Here is a 23,096-nt window from a genome sequence, read left to right as displayed (position 1 = left end):
CCATTGTTTCATGTTCTCTGGGTATCTTCCGCCTGTATTTTCCACTGCATGCATCCAATGAAGTGGGCTGTAGCCCATGAAAGCGTAATGCTCAAACAAATGTGTTAGTCTCTAAGGTACCACAAGTACTCCTGTTCTTTTTGAAATTAATGTGTTTTTACCTGTTCTGTCTGATTACTCCAGGCAACTTAGAAATTCCACATTTTTGTTTTTGTTTTTTTTTTTACACCTATGGAACTAGGGCTTAGATATTTCAGGAAGTAACTTTTTTTTTGTAGGAATTGGCCCTCTCCCCACAGGAGACTGAGGCCCATCTAGACCAGTCTCCTATCTTGCACAGTGGCAAAGAATCAGGGTATGGCTACACTTGCAGCTGTACAGTGCTGGGAGTTACAGCTGTCTTCGTACAGCTGTGCAGGGAAAGCGCTGCAGTGTGGCCACACTGACAGCTACCAGCGCTGCAGTGTGGCCACATTTGCAGCGCCATTGGGAGTGCTGCATTATGTGCAGCTATCCCAGCATTCAAGTGGCTGCAACATGCTTTTCAGAAGAGGAGGGTGGGGTGGAGTGTGACAGCGAGTGTGGGGGAGACAGAGAGTGGATTTTTGGAGCTGACACTGTGTCAGCTCCCTGCCTTGCAAGTTCTAAGGACTGGAAGATACACAGCACCAACCTTCAATCATCTTAAAAGTTTCGACCCCTTCCCGCACCCCTCTCTCATTCACTAAATGCAAATAGCCTTCAGACCAGATAAGCAGCTGCTCCAAAACGGACTCCCCTGCCCCCCCACCCCCCGCCGTGTTGCTTCTCTCCTCAAGCAAAGTGTGAACATTCCAAAGGAATCCCCCTGCCTGCCTCTGCTCGAGAAAACAAGCTGTGTTTGTTTTTTAGATAAGCAGCTCCGGGAGCCCGGAGTTCACAACAAAACAGCAGAGTGGCCGAACAGGCATTCTGGGATACCTCCGAATACCTCGGAGGCCAATTACAGTGCTTTTGGTGGCCACACCTGATGAGCAGTGCTGCATCACCAGCGCTGCAATCCTTATACCCCAGGCAGAGCAGGAGTACAGCCAGCGCTGCAGCTAGGGAGATGCAGCGCTGTATGTGCCTTGCAAGTGTGGACGGTGAGTAAGTTGCAGCGCTGTAAACCCATCACCAGCGCTGCAACTCTCCAGTGTAGCCAAGCCCTCAGATTGCTGTTACCGCACTACTGAGCTGACCATAAAACTAGTTACCCACACTACTGCATGAATCACAGCAGGGAGACACACAGTTTTCCTAATGCCCATTCCTGCTGCTCTCCTTAGTTTATTGCTCAGTTAGACAGGATTATCCCCCAAATTTGCTTCACACTCAATGGCCTCCTCTCAGGGAGGAGCAACCACCCTTCCCAGCTTCTGTAACAGTATGTAGCTCTGCCCCTTGAAAGGATCAATTTCACAGTTGCAGAGAGCTGTGGGTGAGATATGAGCAGGCATGTGAAAGTTGTCAGGGGCACAATGACAGACCATCACGCTAGTAGCACAGATGCACGTGCACACGCTGGGTTCCTGAAAGACCATCGCTGAGCTGTAGTCTTCCACCACTTTTCCATTTCATTTCTCTGGGAAGTTCTTCTAATCCAGTGCGTTTAGAAGGTGCAACCCTATTTTTATCTCCCATTTTTAACTCCTGGAAGTAGGCCTGACCTTCAAATGCCAGTGAAATCTTTCTCCACTCCTCCTTACCACCAGAGCTTGGGATTTGAAACAGACAATAACAACAATATGCTGCTGGTACCAATTCTCTTCCTGCCTAGGTTCCAGACTCTCCCAGAAGCCTAACCGCTAGCCACCACCTTAACACTGGTTATATCTATCCCCTGCACAATACCACAGGTTTAAATGTGCATCTGAATACTAACTGTCCGCTGCTCTAAGACTGTGGATGGAGTTAGGCCTTCCAGACAGAACGCAGAGTATGACCAGGTCTGCCTGTAATGACCCCCAAGCAAAAGTAGGACAGAGTTTGTATGAGAGGTGTATTCACTGCACTGGGACAGTCCCTCTGGGGAGCAACGTTTCAGTATTAAAACAGCTCCAGAAAGAGTTCAAACTTACATTTAGGAATCTGCACTTACTTCATTTTGTCATATTCCTGTGAGGTAGTGGTCACTCTTTCATCCCCAACATAAACTTCACAAAAAGGCCTACAGCCATTTCGCAGCTTGCTGAACAGAGGAACTGGTGTCATGATAATTGATTTGATAAGGATTGGCTTGCTGTGAGGAATAATGGGTTCTTCTGCCATCATGTCACACATGTACTCTATATACCTGTCAAAACAAGAGGTATTCATTCAGAAAAACAATACAACCTGGAAATGAATCGAATATTTACAACAAGGTAAGTTTCGAATCATGCAACAACGTTTCATGACACCATTACTCATAAGCACAAGGGAGTACATTTAATAGCCTATTAGGAAACTTAAGTTTGATTTTATCTATTTCAAAGTAAACCTTGCATGGAAAGAATTAAACAGAGGAAAGAGGAAAACAATCTAGATGTATATGTCTAACACATTTCACCCATAGCCAAAGGAGAGTTACTACAGTGGTATCCATGCACAAAATTCCCATAGGCACCTACATGGCCCCCCATCACCACAGTAGTTGAGTGCCTCAATCTTTAAAGCATTTCTCCTCCCAACATCCCTGCGAGGTGGGGAAGTGCAAATATCCCTATTGTACAGATGGGGAACTGAAACACAGAGGAACCAATGAGCTGTTGATGGTCACGCAGGAAGTCTATGGTGGAGCAAAGAATTGCACCCAGCTGTCAAATCCCAGACAAGCATTCTAGCCTCCAGACCATGCTTGGATTCATCCTTGTCAGAATGCACTGACTATGTCAGTAGTGGGGCTTTTAAAAAATTAGCCAGTTTTAACCAAGCTGTATCTAATTAAAATATTTCTAAACCGTAGTATACAATTTTGCTCCTCTGCAGTTTGCTAATCCACACACCTCATTTTCAGACATCTTTATCCTGAAAGGAAAAGATTTATTGACAGATGCTCTACTGAAGTTACTTAGATTTCAGTATTTTTACAGAATCTAAATATAGCCCACCTGAAAAACTCAAGTTATACTACAGTTGCCAAAATAGATGATATAGTGCATCAAAAAGATATGCATTTACTCCTTTTAAAGTAGTATATATCCTCTTAGTCACTAAATATGCAATGAATTGACTTCAAGTACTTACTTGTTATACTTTTGGATTCTGTAAGTCTGAAGAGTGTTCACACAGCTGGACTTTACATCCACACTGAATAAAGCTATACTTTTTGTCTCTTCCACAGTTGAGGATACAGATTAGACTTTGCTTTGCAGATAAGCATTTAGGACAGTTTTCACTTCAAGCATTTTACCACCTCAGCTTTCATTCTTAATGTAGTTCCAACACACATCACCCTGATTTGTTCAGTAATTAGGGTCACATGAACAACCGATTCAAAAATCTTGCCGAATTCGAAGTCTACCCAGCGCTATAGATGACTCATTTGGTTTTGCAAATGTTCTATTACCCTACAAGGCTAATTGCTAAATCAACTACCTCATCCTACAAATCAGTGTGTGAATTTTTTTTTTTTTTTTTTTTTTTAAACACAGTACATGCTCATGTGTAGATTTGCTTCAACAATGCTTTGAAAAAGAGATTGATACTGTACCTTTTATGAGAAGGCCAAATGCCAGGTGGACAGCGTTTCATACTGAACATATAAACCGCAGCCTCCGCAGTAGTGAAGAGACGGCAAAAACATAAAAAAGAGCAAACTACAACAGCAGATGCTGCTCTTCCATCCTACAAAAAATTGTGATCTCAAGTTATTAATCCTACTTAAAAATTCTAGTTAAGAAAATTACTGAAGAACAAGCCTGTCTACATAAGAAGCCAAGTTCATATCTTTATTTCAAGTTATGAATTAGGCATAATTTAAGTTGATAATGGCTAGTTTTTGAACCACAGTTTAAGTAATAATGCCTTAATGTTGTGGGACCAGTAGTAAATTTCTTTAATAATTAAAATTAAATGTTTTTAAAGATGAAACACAAAAGCTAAGCAGGAAATAAGCTGAACTAACAGCTCATTTGAATGCTATTACTGAGTAGTTACTAACTTTAGCTTTATATTATCTCAGAGGTTTGAGTGTTCATTTTCTTAGCATCAGTACCCTTACGCTTTAACCACATAGTCTGGCTGCTGAGTGGGAGATCCATTTTAGGCACTTCTGCTGACAAGCTAAGGGGCTTCTGTTACAGCGCCCACAAGTCTTGAGTTGCACAGGAATAACCGGCGAATCCATGCAGCCAACATTGGCTCCAATTCCTCCCTGGCAATACATCTTTAGTAATTATTCATGTATTTAGAGGAACACAGAGGGAAGTTTGAGACATGAAAGAAAAATTCTTGAGCAAAAAATGTCATTTTGACAGGGCAGAACATTTAGAAAATGCAACACGATTAAGACCACATAAGAGAAAGAAATAGTTAATTGGTAAACAAGTCTCTGATGACAGAGCTCTGCACTTCATACAGAACCCTGATAATTTACAGAATGGAAACAGGAGAACTATCCATATAAAGGGGGATGTGGAAACGAAAAGCATGGACTTTGGTTAATTTCTCCCACCACATTTGACGGGAGGGTGGTGACTGGATATAGTAACAAAGATAGTGCTTGGATCAGAACAGTCATTAGGAGACTAAGCCAATGCAAAAACATTCTGGGACTGCTGAACTCTGAAGATACACCCTCCCCCCCCAGCCAAAAAAAAAAAAACAGCCTCAAAGCAAGTTAACAGATTATGGCTACATTATTTCACAGTAGGAGTACAACCCCTCCAAAGCAGCAGGGCTTATATTATGAAATACAGTGTTACTGGTTCATTCAGGGGAGGCCTCACACAAATATATGGGTAGAGAAAAATTATGAGTCCTTCACATTAATCCTTAATTTTGTTTTTCCCGCTCCTTGCATGCTGTTTTACCTCTATGGGGAAATATCAAGAGAACTATAGAATCATAGAAGATTAGGGTTGGAAGGGACCTCAGGGGGTCATCTAGTCCAATCCCCTGCTCAAAGCAGGTCAAATCCCCAACTAAATTATCCCAGCCAGACCAAGGTCAAGGTAGAAACCTCATGACTATCATTTAGACACAGTCGAGTTCTCTGGAGTTTGTTTAGTTCCCGGATCATATCTTCAGAATGAAAGACGCTTTAGGCTTCTGTAGTTACTGAAAAAAATTTACTGCATCTTCTAATTAAAACCATCAAGTCAGAGACTTTTGTTTTTCTGGTTTCTAAACAGAGGAACTTCTAGTAAGAAGAATCTGAGATCTGCATATTGCCAGTATTGCTCATTCCTATTAAAGAAGAATTTATGCCAGTACTATGTGGAGTGTCTGGCCTGAAGACATATCTCACTCAAGCTTTCCATCACATCACTTCTCAAACAGGGCTGAACTATGTACGTGCATTAAAAAGAGATCTCCACAGACTATTGCAAGAAATGGAGTTAACTCATCAGATATCGCTCCTGAGTCTGTACGGAAATAGTTCCTCTAGCATGGTATTTAGAGACACTACACTGATGGAGGTACCATCTTAGATATCAGCTGGATTCCTAAACACATGAAATTTTTAATGATCACTGCTTTTCTTGTGAGAGCTGTGCATTAACTAAAGTTGTACTGGGAAATAAAAAGGAAATGTATTTAACTTTCCTTCTTCTTGACCTATTGACCACCAAATTGGAGCAAGTTACACTATTTTACCACATAGGCTCCTTTTCTTTAATAAATAATAATAATGGTAAACCGATACAGAATTGGCTTAAGATGGTAAAAATCAATGTTACTCATACACAAGAATTGACTGATACTGCAATCCTCACTGTCACCTAAAGCTGAATTAGATGAAAAATTTCTGATGTACCTACTACTTACAAGGCAGTGCACAATGCAAACTTTTTTGTGATCTTGCTTTAGCCATAAATGCATGTTCTTGCAAATGCTGTAAAGGTTTTGAAGATTTGGTGCACGTCTTGCTGGCCAACCACATTCAGAAACCTGGGTTGGGGAATGGGGTAAGAGAAGAAAATAAAAAAGTGACTACAGCAACACTTATGTTAAGATGTAACAACAACAACAAATTGGCAGTTCTGTATGTAAATATTAAATCAAAAAAAATTCAACAGGAGCAGTCCCAAATAAGATCTCAATTCGGATAAGCTCCTCTCAATATTGAGCCCAAAAAGGTCCTTAATACTGAGTGTTGCCTCTGGGTGCTACAGAAATACAAAAAAATAGCTACAACGTGAAGAACAAACAGTCACTATTAGATAATGATGCAAAACAGCTCCATTCTAGCTCATATTCATAAGCTCACAACTTTCTTAAACATTCACCTTTTGGGCTGAATTTTCTCGTGCTTGGTCTCTGCTCAATAACAAAAATTTTAATGGAGAAAAATCCTTTCAGTAAGTTCTGAGTTACAACAGATTATAAACAACCTGCCACTGGTAAAAAAAATAGTCTACATTTTAAAACAGAATTATAAAATGGTGCAAAATATGAAACGATGCTTTGTGATAACAAGTAGATGCAAACAGATGCTTTAAATTGTTCCTCTGAACCCAACAAAGCAAGTTTTATTTTACACCACTGAGCGTGCTCAGTGATAGATTGAGGTGGCTTTCACAAAATGGATTGAACTTTGCTTCATCACAGTACATTTTCTTGCCAAACTGGCAGGTGCAAAGGCTGCTGGTGGGACAAGCTGCACAAGGTTGTTTAAGTATCATGGGTAAGTCTGTGTTACAATAAAAAACCCCACTGCACCGAGTCTCAGAGGCTGGGTCAGCTGGCTCAGGTGGGGGGTGGAGATTGTAAAAATGTAGTGTACACGTTTGAGCTCGAGCCTGAACATCTACACTGCAGCCTGAGCCCTGCAAACCTGAGTCAGCTGACCCAGCCCAGCTGCAGCTGTACTGTAGGTCTTTTATTGAAGACCTCCAAACACACTACATAATCCTCCAAAAGAGACGGTCTTAATGTCAGGGTCAGAACTTAAGCAGGTTTTGGGAACCCAGAAACTATTATTTTAGAATGGGAGAAGCAATTACATTAGAATGGGAGTCAAAATAAGGCAGGAGAGGATTCAAAACTAGCATTAACTTCAACTGTAACTAATGCAAGAGACAAGAAAGTTCTGAGAAAGTTTTGTATTGGTGGATGAGCATAGGAGGGAGAATTTAAGCATGAGTTAGAGAAATAATTGCCTGCCAGGCCTAACGTATCCACAGATGAGGAAACATCCATTCTGCAATGGCTAGTAAGCAGAGAATTGAAGTTATAAGCATATTGTGTTCCTCTGTGATCATAACATCACAATGAGTCCCAAAGGTGAGCCTTTATGGACACTGAAGGAGTTTTGAATGCTGTTAGCTTCTGACATGGCTGCTTTCACTCAGCATGATACTCTAAATTTAGAAACTGTCTTCTTTTTGTGTCCATAACAATGAATTAATGAGTCCAACTTGTAGCATGATTATATTGTGGGGACAATTTTTTTGCCCTGCTAATGTCCAGAGAATTAAGTAGCATGTCCTTCAGGTGTATGAGGTTCAAACAAAAGATGAAAAGGAAAAGCTTTGTGATTCAGGTGAAATGAAGAGCTTATTTTTCCAGGAAAAATTTCTGGTGTGTGAAGGAAACCTTATTTTTGTAGGTCCTCAAATACCTCTGGCCATTGATGGGAGCCTTATCAAGATCCATTTGAGCAAAAGCATTTGACAAGTGCAGATCCACAGTTATGACTGACTGACTACAATGGAAAGATTAAGGATCATGTCACTGACTGGCTAAGTGAACAGTAAGGCCTGACAAACTTCAGGAGGTCACTGAGGGCTTTGGATTTGCCAATTTCAACAACGCCTTCACCCATGCCAAGGAGGCTTGGGCTGTTACTGCATGGGCAACAGACACTAAATATGCCTGCTAAGGAACTGTATAGCTTATGGGTAGGTTCGCGTTTTCTGTCCAGGGAATGAGATTTCCGTAAACTGCAAATGTGATCTGAACTGGAAACTCTGGATAAAGTCAATTTTATTTTATTTTGTGTGAAAGTGGTACATTTGGAGACCTTTCTAAATTTTTTTTTTTTAAACTGTTGGATGCATGTTGCTGATTAAGCTCTTACTTACAGGATTTTTCTGTTCCAAATGCATTATGGGTCACAGTAATCTTGGCATTTACAGTGTGCACCAAGAAACAATCAGGTAAGACCCTAAGGATCCCTCAATCTTTCAGGCTTAGTCACTTTCCAGGCAGCTTTAGGCAAACAGCTCATCCTCCTTATCTGAATTCCAATCCTCAGGTTCCCATTTGGAGACAGGGAATTCTCTTTTAGGTCTAAGGTGCTACCTAGTATCCTTCTATGGAGAGGAGGGGACTTGTTGGAGGACGGGGTAAATGCCAAAGGAAAGCAGGCCAAGGACATACACAGTGCTGGGCAGACAGATGATCTGGGGCGAAAAGGGGGCAGTTATAAGGATGAAGAAGGGATGTTAATGGAGTGATCCCACCTTACAGGTTAAGGTCCAAGAAGTGACCTGGAATAGATGAGACTTCCGGACTATCCAATACTAACACCTCTCTGGGGTGAGAGATCTCCTTGAGGTGCATGGACTCCTAGCTGTATAAAGGTCAAACCAAAGCCTGAAATGTACAGTACAAGAAGATCTGGGGACAGCACTGGGGCATGGTTCTGCTAGAGGCCTGAGGTATGTTGACCTGAGACTTTGCTGTTGAGTCAGTCATAGACTGGTTGAGAGACAGGTGTCAAAAGAGGAGCAAAGAAGTGTTCACTGATACCAGCTCAGTAGGCCATAAATTATCTTCTATCCGGTTATGGAGTAAGTCATGTCCTCACCTCACCCCCTTTCTAGGTTCTGCAGAACTGGACAGGAAGGTTTCACAGAGAAGGGCAGGCTGGGCTATGCTGCACCCACCATTTCAGGAAGCAGCAAGGAGTAGACATGCTAAATAGCTCACTTGAGCAAGGGCATCATTCGTGGCCTGAATCCAGATGGAAGTCAAGAATAAGGAAGAGAAAGATGAAAAAAGGAGAAATCCCAGAGTGAAGCCATCATAAGTAGTCCCCACAGCAGGGAGAGAAGCCTCTGCAAACAGGTGGAACATAGATTTGTTCAGGAACCTCATTTACTATACCTAGAGGGAGGTTCTGGGTGGCTAGGTGTTTCTTCAGCAAAACTACACCATTCCAGTAAGTGGACAAATCCTTCCTATTAGCAAGTCTGATTGATAGTAAAAGCATGGCAGAGGTAATGTTGCCATGAGACCTTTAACGTTTGTAATTGCTCATTTGTCATTTTAACTATGCATCCTAAACATTGGATTGCAGAAGATTTTAGCATGTAATACAACAAGAAGTGGTAGGTCTACTCAATTTATTGTGTTGAAAGACCTACTAAAGAAAAAAATCAGTATGCAAGAAAAACACATACACACCCTATTATGAAATCTTGAAGACCTGTATGTTCTTGGAGATAGATTGTAAACAGCATAGTCTCCAGGGTGTTTAGAGTCTAAAAATAGCCGCACATCTTCTATGTTATTTTTGATGGCAGATTCTACACCTTCTGCTGGAAAGGACATCACTGAAAACAGAACATCACCAATGTTTGAGGTATCAACTTTTACAAAACCACAGTTAAAAAACAATCATTAAGAATGATGAAGCTATCATACCAGCAATTCTGGAAGTGATATACGATATATCCAAATCTCCCTTTGCATAACTGCAAAAAAAAACAAAAAAACACCCCACGTCTATGTTAATATATTTAAAAAGTGAATTCATTCAAACGCAAATAGAAATGTCTGAAGCAGTAATTTATTCTATTAATGAGCTAGTATGGAGAACATTTTTCCATTTGGGAATATCTTCAGTAAAAGCTCTGCTAAAAGCAGGATGGCTGTGCACTGCAGGGTAAGGCAAATACTGCAAGACCAAATACATTTAACTAAGAAAGGTAGCTATTGTGGAAATCAATTAGATTTTCAAATGGAGACTTTAAAACAAAACAAAACAACCGAGACAGTTCTTGCACTTACACACGAGAAGGCTAACGAATCTTAACCAGTGCAGTTATGACATATGGTAGCATGACTGAAGCAACTCACCAGCCTATCAACTTCCAACTATCAGTATCTTCCTATGTGAGGTACTTTTATGGACCTCATTACTACAGTATCACAGCATCTCAATCTTTAATGAATTTAACCTCAACACCCTGTGAGGTAAGGAAGTTCTATCCTCCCCATTTTACAGATAAGGAACTGGAGCACAGAGATTAAGCGATTTTTGTAATGGCCACAGGAAGTATGGGGCAGAGGAGAGAATTATACCTAGGTCTCCCAAGTCTCTGAGTGACACCCATCCTTCTTCCTGCCTGCACAGGCTTTTATTTCCTAAACAGTAATTAAATGTTTCCCATTTTATGATTTATATTTGAATTCTTTTTTGAAGACTATCTAGTAGGTAAACTGAATATTTAAGATGCACTTTCGTTCTATGAAAAGTAGCCAGTATGAATTTACAGAAGATAGATCATTGCTAAAAATGAAAGGAAGAAGTTATGTATATACAGCATTTGAATTGGAAAGTAGCTTTTGAAAGAGCTTCAAGACGTGAGCAGGTAAGGTACCGTATTATGTGGCCCACCCACGTGCAATACATATAGTATCACTGAAGAGCTTAAGTGAGCAGGCAAGAAAACATTTACGAGGTACAGAAAACTAGATCAACTAATTGTTAGTATTTGGACAATTTGTTACAAGGGGGTTTAAATCTGTCTACAACATGGAAGATAGATTACTACTGTTACAAGTCACTTGTAACCTATGGTTACTCTAAGAGGGGAAAAAAAGGAGACATCACCATAGTGAAGCCTTCCAGCAGAACAGAGAATAGAATAAATGCTAGCACTAATCTTCAGAGATTCCGTCTGCTCCACCACTGAGCTCCTGGGGACTTTGAAACTAGAGGGCAATTTAAAAAAAAAAAAGTTCGAAACAAAAACACTTTGCATTTTTGTAGCACTTCCCAACACAAGAGCTCAAACTGTTTTATGACACTTGGCAGCTCCCTTTTGAGGTAAATTCCTATTACCCCTATTGTACAGATTGAGGAACAGAAAGATGAAGCAGAGATGACTCACTTCAGATAGAGGTCTGACCCAGCCAGGAATAGAAACCTGATCCCCTGAATTCCATGCTGGTGTTTTGCCCCAAGAGCACCCTTCCTCTCAAAATAGCTTGGATGGACGAGGCGCACAAGCAGAGAAAAATGGAAATCTATTTTCTGAAGGTAAATAAGGTAATGAAGGCACATTTCTAAGTGCATGGTACAGGCCAGTTAAGACAGATTCCTCTAGACAACACTTGATTTATCATTTATTGAATGTCTGCTCTAGATGATCAAGCAGCGTTCACTTGATCTTCAACATGGATCAATTCACCCATGTGCTGAAAGGGCAAGTGTTCTAGCCATAGCAATATTTATGCCTTTTTCTGGTAGAAGTAGCCCACTTGTCAGTCATCATGCATAGTAGGAAACCTAACAGGAAATGAACACAGTGGATAAAAAAAAAAAAAAAAAAACCAATGATTTTTTTAAAAAGATAAAAATGAAAATAAAAATCAGATTTTTTTAAAATTGGATTTTTTTTGATAAAATGCTTTGAGGGGAAAAAACCTATCTAAAGATAGTTTTAATTAAGATACATTATAGCTCAAAGATATCTCATCATGGAATAGGGATTATAAATTCTAATTCTATAGTATGAGATAATATATTTATGTAATGTTTACGAAAAGTTTTGTAAATGAATTCCAGGAGTTCATGGATTAGAGACCCAATCTTATGGGGTTTCAGTGTATTCTATATAGATTATTTAGTTGCTCTTTCTATCTACCCAATATGGCTCAGTGCTCTGTGTAGAAAAAGGGTAGGGCAACCTATGGCATGCGTGCCAAAGGCAGCACGTGAGCTGATTTTCAGTGGCACTCACACTACTGGGTCCTGGCCACCAGTCCGGGAGGCTCTGCATTTTAATGTAATTTTAAATGAAGCTTCTTAAACATTTTAAAAGCCTTATTTACTTTACATACAACAATAGTTTAGTTATATATTATAGAAAGAGACCTTCTAAAAAGGGTAACATGTATTACCGGCACGCAAAACCTTAAATCAAGGTGAATAAATGAAGACTCAGCACACCACTTCTGAAAGGCTGCTGACCTCTGGTCTAGAAGATACCATTAGAGATGCTTAGATTTTGCAGTTCTCAAACCGTGGATTTGTCTCTCTCAAGTGTTGTCTAGAGGAGTCTGTCTTGTTAACAGCAACAATGTTTTTAAATAAATAATAAAGAGGTGAGAAATAACAGACCTCAACCTTATTGTCCCTCTGCAAATTCGTGTACACGGCGTCAAGTTTGCGAGCTCCGATTATTAGTAATGGGCAAAGCAAGGAGGCTGTCTGTCCGGGTCCCCTACTTGGGGGAACTCTGCTATATATTGCAGGAAACCACTCTAGTGACAAAGATTCGTTTAATTTAAAATGCTCTTTTCCAATCTACCTCCTATGACAGTTACCCCAATGATTTTTACATTAGTTCATAGTGATGACGACATTTTAAATGGAACACTACATACTGGCATAGTTGGTCTCAAATCAGCACCAGCAGGATGCATTTTGTAGTTTCAATGGGATACTTCTGACCTTCCCTTTTAGAAATTATCAGAACTGATGTTCCTCCTACTTACTTGGCCACAGACTGGATAACTTTAGAAGAAGTATCCTTGATGTTTGTGAAAAATCGTTCTGTTCCACCTTTGAGAATATCAAAGAACCCTCCGTAAGACTGGTCAAGTTCTGCAACTGTCAGGCCTAGAATTACAAAACAAATCTAAAGTTACAATTTAAAATACAACAAAAGAACGTAATGGAACTGTGCTCAAATTTCTCTTCACGGGGCAAAATCAAACTGAACTGCCAACAACTTAAAATGTACAAACATAGGATCAGCCCTCCTATCATGCTCAGTCCCAGAACGAAGCTTTCAACTTCTGAAGAACAAACTACACAACAATATTTTTCTATGTTCCGAACTATGGTTGTAAACTAGAACAGTCTACAGGTATTATATTAATAAAACATGTAACAAACCATTTTACATCTCTTTATGAAGGAAAGACACCACCAAGTGTCTGGCTATTTGCATTTCTGTCATATCACTGTTTAAATCAGGGGTCTCAAAGTCCCAGCCCGCGGCCCATCTGTGGCCCGAGAACCTCCCCACAGTGGCACACGGAGGAGACACATGCAGCCATGCTGCCAGCAATGTCTGCTGCAGGTGCTGCCCCTCGCAGCTCCCATTAGAGGGATAGAGATACCATCATTAGTTGCCAGGCAGAGTCAGCCATGGAGGCAGCATCACTAGTTGCCAGGCAGAGTCAGCCATGGAGGCAGTGTCCCTTTTTTCCACAATTAATATAAACAAGTCAAAATACTGACCACAGATGTCTGACACACACCTTGCTGCATTCTGTAGGTTTCAACTGCTCAGTCACTGAGCCCAAACATCAACAAACTGACAGAACAGAAGTGTTGCCAGGTGTCTGGTAAACACTAAAAACTCTCTGGCAGGGGAAGAACTGTATTAAGTTACATGACAGTTTTCTTATTTCTTAGAAATTCAAAATAAAAAATACGATAAACATTTTCTTTTCTGATCACCATCTTCACTGACATTATTGGCCTGCTGGGAGTACTTGAGGACTGGCACTGGCCCTAAGGTCAATTGAGTTTGAGATCCCTGGTTTAAATTGTGGCATGCTGCCTTCCTATTTAGTGCCGACATCCTGATATGCAGTATGCCACTGAAAACTTACTTGACTGTATGTAGTACATTTTACAGCCATTTCTGGTTTTATCTCAGAAAGTTACTTTTGTTACCGGGAACACTAGCATTTCCTTTTATCATCATCTGCTGGACTATATCCTGTTAATATTATTGTGTAATACATAAAAAAGAGTCCTCTTTGACCCTGCGTGAACCAGATGGCCAGACAAGCATTTGAAAATACAATCCTGTTATGAAGGGAGATTCATCCCACAGAGAATAAAGTGGGGACAGTACTACCAAAGTATTTTATTGGTAGTATACATTTCCCTCATTTTAAAGTTCCCCCTTCAGGTAAATTAATATTTGAATATATACTTTTCTCTCAAGAGCTGCACAGAAGTCATGAATAAAATAACTTAAGTCAAGGAGGAGAAAAAAATTGCATGCAGTTAAATTATTAACATTTTCAGTCTTCTTTTATTTTAGGTGAAATATATCCAGTTCCTCGAAGCATTTATGCGCATGAAGTTAACAGTTTAATATTTAGCCATGAAATCACACAGGACAGAAACTGTTATTTCAGTTAGCAAGATTATACATATTGGACACAAAAAAGGATGTTTTGACTAAGACCAATTAACAGAGTACTTAGAACTGAAGTTCAGCCAAAGTAGGCTATTATCTGTTTTTAGCATAATATATTTCTAAAGTGGCGGTTTCTATTTGAGTTTGTTTTTTGGAAAAAATGACGTTTCTGATCCTTAACCAGTCTATTTTTATGTTCTTATAGCATGTTCCAAATTTTATATGAATCTTCTAAGTGCTGCCTTTTCCTCAGCTGCTATTATTTTTACAAACTGATTGAGCTTTTGTGGGTGAATACCCACTTCGTCAGAGGCATGTAATGGAAATTTCCAGGGGCAGGCATATATATGCAAGCAAACTAGAGATAATGAGGTTAGTTAGTTCAATGCCATTCCTAATATCTGATTTGTGTCCATTTATCCTTTTCTGTGCAAAAACCTGTAGGAGAACACTTCAACCTCCCTGGCCACATTATAGCAGACCTTAAGGTGGCCATCTTGCAGCAAAAAAACTTCAGGACCAGACTTCAAAGAGAAACTGCTGAGCTTCGGTTCATCTGCAAATTTGACACCATCAGCTCAGGATTAAACAAAGACTGTGAATGGCTTGCCAACTACAAAACCAGTTTCTCTTCCCTTGGTTTTCACACCTCAACTGCTAGAACAGGGCCTCATCCTCCCTGATTGAACTAACTTCATTATCTCTAGCTTGCTTGCATATATATGCCTGCCCCTGGGAATTTCCACTACATGCATCTGACGAAATGGGTGTTCACCCACGAAAGCTCATGCTCCAAAACGTCTGTTAGTCTATAAGGTGCCACAGGATTCTTTGCTGCGTTTACAGATCCAGACTAACACGGCTACCCCTCTGATACAAACTGATTGTTTCATTGTACAGATAAGTCATTTTCATGGAGGTGTTTCATCTAATTGTTTTATTTCAGAGGTCAACAATGCCATTTGGTATCAGCTGTTGAACTTTAGCAAACTGAGTCTTCTCTCTCTTCTTGTGAGAAGAATGTAGGGAGTAAATCTTTACATTTGAATGTATAAACATGAAGTGTATTCTGAAGAAGGTGGACTCAATCTACAAATGTTAAGTCCTTCACAAGAACTATATCAGCTTGCTTAACAATAATCATTTACTTAACCTAAGTGGTTTTCATAAAACAAGATACTTAGCAGCGGTATCACTCAGGAGAAATGAACATTTCTGCTAAATAAGTTCATTTAAAATTTTGAGTGCACCCAGAAGTTTTCACATACCATAAACATAACTAGTTTGTATTTAGATGGTGCGTGCAGAGATGCCTATCACTGTACATACCTGCATTGTACATATTGTTGAGCTGTCCTGCAGGCTTGGAGCCCTGTGGCAGCAAACTTGCAGACATTCTAGGCACAGCATTGTTTCCATAGCCTCCATTTTGTTCCAGGAGCTGCAAAGAGTCATATCCATTAGGAGAAATTTTTTTTAAGTTTATATACAAACAGCGCATTGGCAAAGGACAGTTATAAAACTTAAGTTGCTAGGTCCTCACTATTTAGCCCTGAATGACTGTTTAAACTACAGAAAGACAAAAAAGTATCACTAGTTTTGTTTCAGTGCATTAGGCACCATGACAAATAGGATCAATATTCTTTAGTTCGTCTCTCAGCCCAGGTTTTTCTGGCAGCCCTGTACATTGTTACTGCTCAAAGTCAGCAGTAAAACTCAAGGTTGAATGGAAGAAGCATCAGGCTCTTGGCAGGAAAATCTCCCAACTGAACTGCTGAAATACGGATACCATGAACTCAACATGTTAGCAATAAGGTGGCTGCCTTGCAAACCTAACCCTAATTTTTCTAAATCAGAGCTAAACTTACCCACAAGGACTCAACTTTCTTCTACATCACAGATGACAAAGGAAAGGCTAAGAAAGATGGCCCAGCTTTAGAAGAGAGTGATATGGCACCTTTACTCCAGAGCAGTGATACTCAGACCTCAGTGGTTCAGGAGCCAAATTATGATCAACATTCCCCAGAAGAGCCACAGGAGTGTGAATTCATTGTTTCATTTACTATTTTTATATACATCTCATCGCAAAATAACTGACCAAGTATTCTACAGTTGGTTAACAACATAGAAAAGGCATCTTGATTGGTTAATAACAGACTGGTTAATAATTAAATCATTCAGTGTTTTAATATCACGTGTTGTAAAGAGCCACGGGAGTTACAATAAAGAGCCATTTGTGACCCCTGGCCTCAGTCTGAGTATCGCTGCTCCAGAGCAAAGGACAGACAACGCATGGGACAGCCATGAATTGGATCACTTGAGCAGAATCCTACTCCCACTTCTAGAGAAGTGTGCAGAAACTTCCAGCGCTTCCTTCTCTCCCGCTTCCCCTAAAGCGGGAAACATTCCTCAGGAAAAAAGTGTGACCACCAAGTAGGAGACAAAAAAAGCAGCAAGACAAGCTTCTGTAGCCCACATCACGTTTCATTTAGGTCGCTGCACTTCAAGGAGGCACACGGACAGAAGTGTACCCTAGACAGCCACTATACTAGTGAGTTTCAGAGTTGGCATGAAGGATAATTTGAACTCCAGGAAACAGGGCACTTAGATTGCAATGTTTGGGGACACACGCCTAATGTCCAGATGGACTCAGCCAAGCATATTCACCTAGGTAGAAATAGAGGGGGACCACATGAATGCAAATATGGCCAAAGACACCAAGGGAGACTGCTTAAAAACTGAAGATGGAAACAAAACAAAACAAAACATAACGTTGAAAAACAACAAGCGTTTCCCAAAGAAGGAAGGGAAAAACTAGAGGAAGAGCAAACAGGCAGACTGGGCTGCACACAGTCTCCTTGGCAGGAAGGGGGAAGCAAATAACACACAGTTACCAAGGCCAGAAATCTGAACCCATATGCAGCTGCTACATTATTTTGGATCCAACCCATAACTTACCAAGTGTAAACTTGCAAACAAGAATGTAACTGTAGCTGTTAAAAAGATTTTTCTTGGGAAAGCTAATCCCGAAGCCTGGGAGACAGAAGAGGGCTTGCCAACCAAGAGTTAAGGACCAACAGCAGCCTCTGCTGCAGAATCCCATACATACAGAACGAACAGTGGCAGGTCTACACTACTGCTTAAGTCGATCCAACTCATGTCGCACAGGGATGTGAAAAAGACACCCCCGTGAGCGATGCAAGTTACAGCGAAACTAAGCACTGTCCTCACTGGCGCTACGTCAGCAGGAGACGCTCTCCCACCAACATAGCTTCCACCTCTTGCAGAGGTGGAGTAATTTATGCTGTCAGGAGAGCTCACCCATTGGCACAGAGCATCTTCACTACATGCATTGCAGCTGTACCAATGTAGCACTTCTAGTGTAGACCTGCCCTTGATTAAGCCAGTGCAGTAAACTAATGCAACTGTCTGTTGCGGACTCTTACTTCAGTTCTGCAAAGTTTAAGGTTTTGTTTCTTTTACAGATAGCAACAAAAATCACAACAGTTCGAAAGGCTAGTCTGCTTGCAGAGTTGCAGCAGTTCAATTGAACATGAACGTAAGATTTACTTAATCTATTTACTTAAATCTGTGCAAAAGGACACTCAAGTCAACTAGGAACAGGTTTAAGAAACTGAAATAAGCAATCCTTAAACCAAAGTAAAAGTCCACACAGGTATTTGCATTAACTGTACCAGTTTAATTAAGCTGTTGTGAATTTGTGTAGGCTTAAATTCATTGTCATATATTAAACTCCTCCCCCTACGTGCACACCCTCACAACCACCACTTCTCAGGTCAATTTCAATCACATCTGACATGTGACACTGAAGATCTACCTCCAGAAGGAATGCTGTTGAGATGAAGATGCTTCCAAGAGTCTGACAATAAACAAGAAGAATCATCATTGGTTTCCTTTTAACATATTCAGATGAGAAAGAGCTTTGAGGCTGGGATTTTCAAGCCATTGTAAGTGAGTTATGCACTCACTGAATTTCTATTGAAATTACGCACCTAAATCCCTTAAACTCATTTGAAAATCGCACTGCAATCATTTTGACGGCTGTTTCAAAGTTCTTATTGATTGAACTTGGGGAAAAGAAGGATTACACTCTTTGTAGCACTCCCGTACCTCTGTGATAGGAGATTTAGGATTCACGTTCCTGGCAGCTGCAATCTCCTGCAGCTGATTCACAAGTTCAGTGATTGACAACCTCTCCTCTGGGTTCACCTTCAAAGTGGAACCTAAGAAACGATAATTTAGATATTACAACAGTCCTTTTTTGATTGCATAAATCTGTTCTTTAGTCAGTGGATTCAAGTGCAGCATGATTATCAATAGTAAAGCATGCAGAAAAACCAGGGAAACAGTAAACCTGTACCCAAGTATCATTTGCCTTTAACAAGCATCTGTGTGTTAAGAATAAGGATTTTAGTGATGAATCAAAATGACACTTTTAAAGAAAATATACAAGAGCATTAAACTTGAAGAAATGTTTAAAGGCAACTTAGAACCCACCCCATTTCATCAGAATTTTAACAACCAACTGTAGTAGTTCAACTGTGTCTTTTGAACTTTGTTTTACTAAAGTTTCTTAAACAAATTCAAGGAATCCGAACCAAAATGCAAAATATTTCCAGTCAATTTATCAAAATTCTAAGATTAAGTATTGGGGAGGGGGAAAAAAAAAATCAGTGAAAAGCCAAAAGGTTTACAATCAAAAATCTAGTTCTTAACTGCATGTAGGAAAGTTTGAAAGTTCATCATATTGATGTCACATAGCTAAAAATCAACTAATCACTGTCATACGGTTTACGATGCCACCTTCAATGGGACTGGAAATTCTGATTGATTAATCCCATTGTACCTAATATTTTTAAATGATGAAATATTTAAGGTCCACAAAAGCATCAGAATAAAAGAACAAGATTTTAAACTTACGAATGAGATCATGGAACACAGTATATCGAGTGTCATTCTGAGGAATAGAGTATTTCCCATTGACTATGCGAAGCTTAGCCCCATCTTCAAATGGATGTTGCCTAAAGCACAATAAATAAAGGATACAGCCCAAGGCCTACACAGAAATAAAGGCAAACATTACAGAAAAGTCAGTAATTCAAAAACCATTTGAAGTTGAATTCTAGATATGAAATTGATTAGAAACTGGAACAACTCTGACCAAGCTCAAAACTAAACTAAGGTTGCTATATTAAATGCAAATTGCTTAGTCATGGAACCCAACACTATTAACAGTGTTTCAGCTGCATACCCTCCTCCTTTCTCAAATAACTAAACCCTTGAAGTTTCATTCTTTAGGATCAAAGATTAACAACAAGACTAACTGTTTCTTGCAGCATGAAGACTGTGATACAGTTTTGCCATTACGATTAAAGGCCTGCTAGTTTCCTCAGTCTCAGATGTTTTTTTTTTTTTAATTCTCTCCAGGTTGAAGGATTTATATTATAGTATAATATATAGGTATCAACACCTTTATTATATATGCAGCAAAGTGTAGCGCACTGGTTTTTAAAGTAGGTGCTCCAAAGACAGAGAAATTCTAGTTTTATGGGCCAAATCGTACATTCATAGTTTCTATGTAAGTCACTCCCACTTTAAGGATTTGGTCCTCTCTTTGTACTCCTAATTCAAATTCATTCTGTTACTAAGTACATAATTGGGTAGGTTGTCAAAGCGCAAATCACTATTCAAACAGCATTCCATCCAAAGCCTCATTTAATTCTTTACATTTTTCACAAATGATTCCAGAAGAGAGAATTGAAACCTCAATAAAACAACCATCTACTGAGGCCAATGAGTTTGGGGGACTCAGTTCCATGACTGAAAACAGATACCACACAATTTGCCCTGGGAAATAGCACATATGCCTAAAGTCAGGATTGAGTTCTACTGTTGCAAGAATCCAAGAATAATGGGATGAGTCAAGGAGAACATTTTACTTAATGTTTTCTGGTAAATTTGGATACTTCGATTAACATTAGGTACAAAAAAAAAACTAACAGAAGTGGTGTTCTTTTGGTCCATCTACTGTAGTAAGAGGTCTTAGAAAAAGTGTGCCCTGGGACAAATGCTTCAGAGGACAGCAAGATTTTCAGAATGCTTCTAGAAAATTGTGCAAAATCCCTCTGGAGGAAATTTTTTTCTTAACCCTGCTAGCAATTGTCTCACATACCAAGCCATGGTGGCTACTTGCACCAATAGAAGTAAGTCAAGCACCTGAAGAAAGTGGCTAAAATAGCGACTTAGCTCCTTCCATCTCAATTCTATCTTATGCCTACAAGTTATCATTTTATATTATGTATAATTTTAGTGCTGTTTAAACTCTAGTGTCATCTTTTTCTGGAAAGGATGAAAAGTATCACTCAGCTGGCCATTATTTTATACGAGCACCGTAATCAGATCCCATTTTGTTCAATCAGATTAAGTTCCAGTGTTATTTTATTCTCTATATGGAAACTTCACAGTCTCCTGATTATTTTTGCTGCCATTCTTTGGACAGTTTCAGATACCTCCTTTTCAAGCGATGATCAAATTGCAGCATTCAAAGCCAACGTGTATCACTGATTTGTAGAACACCTAAGTAATGGTATTCATTATTCTCTTTAAAATGCAGTCTAATATCTTGTTAGGTATTCTGATGGGTGCTGTGCATTGAGCAGGCTGCCTTCCTTCACCTGTCCATAATGACACCTCAGTGTACTTTGTAAGGTCTCAGTCATTCAGAACCCATAAACGTATATGGTTTATTTAAGTTATTCCTTCCAAAGTGCTTTCACCCACAGATATTTACTTTGATAGCTATCTGTCACTTTGATGGCCACCTACTTAGCACATCTACTTGTGTTACACCAGCAAAGTTCTGGGTGCCTTCACAATTTTCACTAGTCTCTGAATTGTGAGCATAGTAAATTTTGCCCAATATATTAATGAAACAGTTTCACTAAAGGTCTCCTAAAATCTTAAGATATAAATCATCTTTCCACAAAGAAAAAACAGTTTTTCATTCCTACACTTGCTTGTTCTCTTAGCCAGTTTTTAAAACTCAAGATGCAACACTTCACCACCCTGTGGTTTCCAAGTTCCCTTAATAGCCTCTTCCCTTATAAAAGTCCTTTGTCCATCTACATTATATCCAATCAGTTTTAATTGAGAATTCTCACAAGCTAAAAATGGTACAATTCACCATCATCAAGAACATACTTAATATGATGTTATATTACTCAGTTCTTTGTAGCTCTCTCTGTTACTTTACTACTGAAGAAATGCTTAGTGTAATTCGCAGAATCACCCTTAGTTCCCTATGGATACAATGTGATGCCGTAACTTGGGCCAAGTGACTTCATTTCTCTATGCCTCTGGTTACCCTCATGTTCTGTCTGTCTTGACTATTCAGACTGTATGCAGAGACTCTCACTGTGTTTGTACCCAGCCCAATGGGTTATCTGTTGGACACAGAGTCCCTACTGTAATAAAGATTAATACTAGATGTCTGGAGGGTGACTATGAAGTTGCACTTTTGTGTTTGCAGCTCAGTTAGCCTGTTTTTGTTTCTGAATTCTTGGATGAAGGCTATCCAGCCTTGGCTGACTACAGTTTAATTTTCTAAACGGTTTATTTTTGTACAAACACCTTTGAAGAGTCAGGAAATGTTCTCACATTAACAACTAAAGGTAATAAGGAGTTAACGTTTAACAGAGCAAATGCACTCAGTAACAGATGTGCAGAGAAAGAACTCCAATGAACTATCTGACATGACAGCATATTTTTTTGGAAGCCAAGTCCCAGGAGGACCTGCTATTTGATGGGACAAAAGTATTTTTCCTTAAGCTCAGCCTGAAGATAGAAGCAAAAAAAGGAACTTCAATTCAAGAAATGCCCATTAAAATTGGTAGAAGACACCATTATTTCTACTAAAATATAGTATTACTTATGATAAAACCTTTATTTTAAGTACAAAATCTTTAAAACAGTATCTTCCAGCTTCTTCCATCCACAGGTCAGTTAAATCATGGTGACTTGTGAAGTGCAGAGAACATGACCTGACCATGAGCAGATGCCAGCTCAGATGGAATCTGATCAATTGCAGCATATGGAATTCCAAAGTGTCGAGCTTCGCCCGTGTGGGATGCTGAAGATTGTGCACAACAGCGCCACCTATTTCGTAAATAGCACATCATGCAGGACACACAGCACTAAGGCCATGTCTACACTATGGGATAATATCGATTTAGCTAAAATTAGTTTATTAAAACTTATATTATAAAGTCGAGTGTGCGCGTTCACACTAGGCATGTTAATTCGATGGTGTGCGTCCATGGTCCAAGGCTAGCGTTGATTTCTGGAGTGGTGCACTGTGGGTAGCCATTCCGTAGCTATCCCATAGTTCCCTCAGTCTCCCCCGCCCCTTGGAATTCTGGGTTGAGAGCCCAGTGCCTGATGGGGCAGAAATCATTGTCGCGGGTGGTTATGGGTACAGCCTCACCCCTCCCTTTGTGAAAGCAGCAGACAACC

The 23,096-nt window shown here is 39.8% G+C and overlaps 1 protein-coding gene across 2 annotated transcripts in view; it reads right to left on the bottom strand.

Moving 5' to 3' along the window:
• The window catches only part of GAK (cyclin G associated kinase), a 131,910-nt gene that overhangs the window by 43,174 nt on the left and 65,640 nt on the right, over positions 1–23,096 (bottom strand). For both annotated transcript variants that reach the window (XM_075067406.1, XM_075067407.1), the window contains exons 8-16: positions 19,506–19,641; positions 18,696–18,808; positions 15,894–16,005; positions 12,898–13,021; positions 9,817–9,866; positions 9,577–9,725; positions 5,992–6,114; positions 3,713–3,846; positions 2,120–2,314 (exon numbers count right to left, since the gene is read on the bottom strand). In XM_075067406.1, the coding sequence (XP_074923507.1) occupies positions 2,120–2,314; positions 3,713–3,846; positions 5,992–6,114; positions 9,577–9,725; positions 9,817–9,866; positions 12,898–13,021; positions 15,894–16,005; positions 18,696–18,808; positions 19,506–19,641 (1,136 nt within the window). The remainder of the gene's footprint in view (positions 1–2,119; positions 2,315–3,712; positions 3,847–5,991; positions 6,115–9,576; positions 9,726–9,816; positions 9,867–12,897; positions 13,022–15,893; positions 16,006–18,695; positions 18,809–19,505; positions 19,642–23,096) is intronic.

Source organism: Chelonoidis abingdonii, chromosome 6 (genome assembly GCF_003597395.2).
Source record: "Chelonoidis abingdonii isolate Lonesome George chromosome 6, CheloAbing_2.0, whole genome shotgun sequence".
NCBI classification, from domain to species: domain Eukaryota; kingdom Metazoa; phylum Chordata; order Testudines; family Testudinidae; genus Chelonoidis; species Chelonoidis abingdonii.
The sequence above is the reverse complement of the archived record's forward strand: the minus strand, read 5'-3'. Positions and strand labels throughout refer to the sequence as shown.